Raw genomic sequence first — 6,601 nt, forward strand, 5'->3', positions numbered from 1 at the left:
CAGAAAATCTCAGCAAGCATTGGTTGTCATCTTTAATGGACAGACTTCACTCTAACTATACATCAATACCGAAAGGAAAATCAATTCATTTCGCTAGTCTTGATTTACAGACTATCATAGAGAATCTCTATCAATTTTCAAACCAGCAACATAGTGCATAAATATGAGTCTTAATGGGTTGCATATATTATGAAGCTAGAGCTAGCAAGCATTTTCTTTTTATTTTTATTTTACTTTTTTCTTTATAACTCACCACTAAAACACACATCATTTTTCAAACATCGAGCACAACTTTTCTAAAAACTTATTGTAAATCTTTTTTTCTTGTTTTTTTTATTTATATTTTATATAAAATTATTGTATATTATGAATTTTTTGTTTATTAGTTAAGTTTAATAGATTAATTTTAAAAAATTTTAACCCTTATTCCTCTTAATCTTTGACCCTCTCAACAAAAGTTGACTAATTTTACCCCTGTTTATCAATATTGCATTATATTCGAGAAACCAAATCATTGAATGGAGCCCCAAATTTTAAATAGATCAGAAAAAGTGATGTCTATCCATTCCTCCTTTTATTTCCTCATATATATTTATATGCAAAGATCATGGCTGTCATTCCCAAGAGGGGAAAAGAAAAAAACCTTGTTACAATGTCAATTTAAGCTTCAGTTGCGTAATCAAGTGCTTGCTCCGTAAGCCTTATCTGGAAGATAAATAAAAGTAATACTTTGAGGGGACTAAATGAGGCCCGTTTGGCTCAGCTTCAAACCTTTTCCCCTATTTTATAACTTTCCAAATAAGATGACCTTCTAAATGCCTTTGTTTTTAAAATAAAAAAGTATAACATAAAAAATTTTTAAATTGTTTTTAAAAAATTCAAATAAATCTTTATACTTTTATTACGTTCAATCAAATTTTTATATTTTTATTTGCAATTAGATAAGTCTTTATATTTTTATTTTAAATCAAATAAGCTTTTACAACTAATAATTGATTTAGTCAAAATACTATTTGTTATTCTATGCTTTCGTAGCGTTGATTACTCTCTATATGAAAGCTATATCAATGTCATATGAATATAAAATAACAAGTGATATTTTCATTAATGACAATTAGTCAATTATTAGTCACAAGAACTTATTTGACCCAAAATAAAAATATAAGAGTTTGATTAAACATAATAAAAGAATAAAGACTTTTTTAATTTTTTTTCATAATTTAAAGACTTATTTGAGTATTATTTTAAATTTTTTTACATAATTTAAGGATTTATTTGAGTATTATGTAAAAAAAAAATCTTCTTAAGTGAGAGCGAATTAAGTAATGAATTCAAGCTAAAAAATATAACAAATAAATAAACTTACTAAGAAGTCAAATGTTTGGATGCTTTTCTAATGAAATTGCTGATTAATTTGTTTTATATATATATATACACCCTTTTTAAATACAAACCAAGCAATTAAGGTCATTTTATAACTTATATTGAGATTTAATGGCTAATAGTGTGAGAAAAGAGGTTCTGGCATTACTTTAAAAAATGATTGAACCGAAAAAGATTCCTCGCGGGGTGAGGAATGAGATTTCAGTGTTTAACATGGAAGAAATGAATAATAACAAAAGGAAAATAATTGCAGTATATCCCTCAAATTTAAACACCTAAAAAAGGGCACCAATCCAGCTATCAAAGAAGCCAATTCTAAGATCGCTGCATGAATAATAATGAATAGAGACATCACCAATAACTTTTGGTGGTCCCTTGCCCCTAGAAAAGGAGTCCCATTATCTTCACCACACACGTCCCAATAGAGAGAAGCATGTTAGTTTCAATGAGCATTCCCTTCATTGCCCATCCTCCCTCCACTTATATATAAACCCCTCCATTGATTCACTTCAAGTGCCAAACTTCTTCAACAATGGATAAAAGGAAGCCCTATCTTGCTGCTATTCTCGTACAATCTATTTATGCTGGCATGTTCTTGCTCTCCAAGGCTGCATTTGATGGCGGCATGAACAATTTTGTGTTCGTTTTTTACAGACAGGCTGCAGCAACAGTTTTCTTGATCCCTCTCGCCTTGTTATTTGAATGGTAAATTTCTCAATTAGCCTTTAAAGTTTTTCCCTGGTTTTTGGCCAATTTTCTTTGAAAGTTCAGTATATATTATGTATCCACTTGAGTAATTATTTTCTTTCTAACTCAAGGAAAACTGCGCCGCCTCTATCATTCATGACCTTCTGCAAGATTTTTATGCTATCTTTATGCGGGTATGTCCAGTTGAAATTGCTTGTTGAATTAACATATTGCAGCCATCGCACTCAAAGTTATCAATAGAAAATGAAAAAGCAATATACATGACTTTCAAGTTTCAATTTTCACTCGTTTTCTTCAATTTCAGGATAACTTTAAGCTTGGATATCTATGGCGTTGCCCTGATTTATACCTCTGCAACTTTAGCTGCTGCAACAACAAATTGCCTGCCTGTCATCACTTTTTTCTTGGCAGTGTTACTCAGGTAATTAGTTCCAGCTCTTGATTTTTTTTTTCAATATCCATTCTTTTGTCTTCTTTTAGATTGATGAATGATATATGCTCTCATCTTATAAATTTCACTCTATATATCCTTCTTAGGTAAATTTCTTTTAGGATATCTCTTTGGAGACAAAGTTCATCGTTTAATTAGCATGTCATATTAGTGAATGATGCTAACATTTTTTTTACCCAAAAGTGAAAAAGAAAAAGAAAAAAGAGAAGGAATAATTAATTAGTCGCGGCTTCTCATCAGAAGCGGAAATGATGTTAGCATGAGACATGGAAATATCAGCATTAGGCTTCGTAGATGCTTCAAGTTTCAGATGTATGATGCCAAATTATGCATGGATTCATCACTCATATTCTACAATAACATTATTTGATATAATTTCAAAAGAGAGAAGTACCTTATTTCATATATTCACGCGTGTTGAGATTAAGTCCTATTAATTCTTTCATTTAACTTGTTTTTAAAAGGGAAATTACTATTTTAGAATCGACTTTTATATCTTTTCTTATTTTTAACTAATACTAAATTTAAGTGGATTAATTCTAGTTTTATTTTTGCAAAAAATATAGTAAGCATGCCATGTGACAGACAGCTCATTGATTCATTAGACCTAATCATTCTTGTATCGAATGTCTTCCTCTTTAACTGTGATTAATTAAAAATTGATAGAAGGTTGCTTCTTAGGAAAGAATGTTTAGGTTGCAACTGATAAGGAATAGCTTTGTCTTAAAAATCTGGTCGGTGGAAAGGGCTTGACACTCTTATAGGAATGGGAATATGCAGGGCAATTTGCCCTTCTATTAGTCCCTGTAGGAATGTTTTAAATATTTTATTAGTATTACTATTTGCTTGATTTTACCTTTGATCCCTCTGATTATTGGTCAAGAATAAAAAAAATCCCTCAATCATAGGAAATTATCATATAAAAAAAAAAGAGCTTAAAAACATTATTTTAATACAATTTTTTATGTTGAATCCTACGTTCCAAATTTGCACACACACAATATTATAAAAAACAATTTCTTGTTTATAGTGAAAGATTTTGCTAGTTGCTACATATTAATTTTGGAGTTCCAAATTAAGCTTCATTTATTAAAAACATATTTACCAATACATACAATTTATCATTTTTTTTAAAAGTTAATTTTATTGACATTAAACTGCTATGCCATATGAAGTCTTTAACTTTATTCTAACAATTTATCATTTAAATTAACGGTAAATGTATATATCTTTTATTTATAAGTCAATTTCAAATGTTTACTTTTTTTTCTAAATAAAAAAGGCATTTATTTTAGATAGTTAATGGTTTTGATCTTTTTTTTTTCAAGATCAATCGGGTATATGCAACATCGTCAATAATGTCCTTGGAAAACCTTGCTCAATGCAACGATCTTTGTTTTTTTATTCTTATTCTTCTCATTAGTTATATTGTGCCTTTCAATCAAAGTCAAAAAAGAAACATAGGGTCCCATGGTGTAGTAGCCAAAGAGAAAATGCCGATATGTAATTAATTCAAAAACATTTAAAACACTAAACCTTGCAACATAGACAGGCTAACCAAAAATTTCCAACGCGTGATCTAATTATAGAAACTGTCAAATGCTCTTTTAATTAGCTATTTGTTAGTTTAACTCTTCGTAAAATAAGTTCTAAAAAACAACAATAACATTGGTCTTTACTATTTGATATTTTTTGAAGTTTTCATAAATCTTTTCTGCTCAATGAATATCAGGTTTGTCATAGAAGCAAACAACTAAATATGTTGTGACTTGCATTTGCTTTAGACTTTTACTGTTTCTCTAGCACTTTCTGAAGTGAATGAACCCTGGAGTATTCAGTGGAAATCTGCAAGGCCAGTTTTTGGTTGCAATCTGATAGGCCTGCTCTTTAAGCTTCTAGGCTTTAAAAAGTAATTTGTGTTCCATAGAGTTCTTACTTTAGCTTAGTATATTCATTTTGAACATTTTTGAAACACTTTACATGTATGCAAGCAAGACATTTAACGTCCAAGCATTTGACTTATTGATACATAATTTTTCTGTTTAAAAAAATAAAATTCAAATCCTCTTTCTCTAAATTAAAAAAAAATAAACAAGACATTTACATCATTAAAATGAAGATAAAATTTTCCAACAAATCCATTTTTAGATATCGGTACGTGTCTAACACTTAAATCGAGTCCATATCACACAGCTCTGAATCCTGATATATACAGCACGTGTAAGAATTTATGATATGGACTCGATAGATATGATCTAGATGCCATACAATTTGCTTGTGACAGAACTTGAACTATCAACATTGGACCACTTACTTGTTGTCAAGGATAACGGTATTGTCAAAAACCGGATCTGCTCTGATTCAATGCCCCACTAAATTTGGAGTTACATGTATTTGCAACCTTTCCACCAATGTCTCTTGGGAGAAACAAGTAAAACAAAACCATGTCAGAAAGTTTAGCAATGTCTTTCTTCTACATTCATCTCCTTTTTATTTATATATATATATATACACTATATATATATTATATATATATATATTCATTTTGTCTAATTAAGAAAGTTGGAATCCAGAAAAAAATTGTAAATTACAGTTATGGTTAATTTGGAATGTTTCGTGTATTTGTATTATTTTTTGGATGGTTTCTTTGCTTCTGTATCTATTCAATCAAATTGGCTAAAAAGATGAAATTTGAATGGCAGAATGGAGGTGTTGAGACTGAAGACAACTCCAGGGATTGCAAAAATTGTAGGAATACTAATTTGTTTGGCTGGTGCATTGACCCTTGCCTTTTACAAGGGTCCCCATATGAAACTTTTCTGCCTCCATCACCTGTTTGAGCACCACCATAGCCAGAACCTTCAGAGACGAACTTCCTCCGGCGACACATGGATAAAGGGTTGTTTCCTCATGTTGATTTCCAACAGTTTCTGGGGCTTATGGCTCGTATTGCAGGTAGGCATTTATCCAGATCAAGTTGTGCCATGATAAAATTGTACTTCCATTTTAGGACAATGAAGAAAATTTTTGGTGTGAAACAGGGTCGGGTTTTGAAGAGCTACCCTTCAAAACTTCTCTTTACAGCTCTTCAGTGCTTCTTAAGCACAATTCAATCATTTGCTATTGCTATTGCTCTGGAAAGAGACCCTTACGAATGGAGACTGGGCTGGAATGTTAGACTCCTTGCAGTAGCGTACTGTGTAAACATCTACTGCTACACTTGTTCTTATACATGCAAATATACGCATACCTATAGACACATATCTGTAGTAGGGTGTTGATGAATTCTATGCTGCTTACGGCAGGGGATTGTGGTAACGGGCGTGACATTTTACCTACAAGCATGGGTTATTGAGAAGAAAGGGCCTGTCTTCTTGGCCATGTCAACACCATTGAATCTGATGTTCACAATATTTTGTTCTGCATTTCTCTTATGCGAGATTATCAATTTAGGAAGGTAAAGTTATAACCATCTTAGCCTTCAAGTTATCTTTCTGAATTCTGATTTCAATATCTAACCTTAGTTTCTTATTGTTTCTTCAGTGTCTTAGGGGGGCTGTTATTGATTGGTGGGCTATACAGTGTGTTGTGGGGAAAAACCAGAGAGCAAAGAATGCTGGATGAGAATTGTTTACCAGCTCCTGTTGATAAAGAATGCACAGAAATCCAAGTTGTAACAGCCTGAAATCCATCAGTATTGCTGATCATGAAAGAAAGTGAGAACACCCCTAACTGAGAATGGCAAATGCCCCAGTATTCCATCACTTCCTTCTACCTTCGGATAATTTGGAGAAAAGAGAGAGTGAGCTCATGTAGATTGGTCTGAAACAGATGATGTAACTCTATTGACATTGAACTCTAAGGAGAGCTGGGACCAAAATGGTCTTTTGCAACGCCAATGTAAGCCGATTGTAGTGTTCACCATTCGCCTGGGTTTAAAAGTTTGGTCATTTTATGTATGCTAAGAGGCTAAATTTCAATTCCTAAATGCTTCCGCTGTTAATTGCAGTTTGCCAATTGATGTTGTCATGGTTCAATTGGGCAACATTTTAGCATGAA

General features: G+C 31.7%; 1 protein-coding gene across 1 annotated transcript; it reads left to right on the plus strand.

The window, feature by feature from the left end:
- On the plus strand, nt 1,887-6,601 carry LOC18611742 (WAT1-related protein At5g64700). Its single transcript, XM_007048159.2, has 7 exons — nt 1,887-2,088; nt 2,202-2,264; nt 2,396-2,512; nt 5,245-5,497; nt 5,584-5,742; nt 5,848-5,999; nt 6,086-6,601. The coding sequence occupies exons 1-7, from the start codon at nt 1,916-1,918 to the stop codon at nt 6,225-6,227; spliced, it is 1,059 nt and encodes a 352-aa protein (XP_007048221.2). The 5' UTR covers nt 1,887-1,915; the 3' UTR covers nt 6,228-6,601.

This window comes from Theobroma cacao, chromosome 1 (assembly GCF_000208745.1).
Source record: "Theobroma cacao cultivar B97-61/B2 chromosome 1, Criollo_cocoa_genome_V2, whole genome shotgun sequence".
In the NCBI taxonomy this organism is placed as follows: Eukaryota; Viridiplantae; Streptophyta; class Magnoliopsida; order Malvales; family Malvaceae; genus Theobroma; species Theobroma cacao.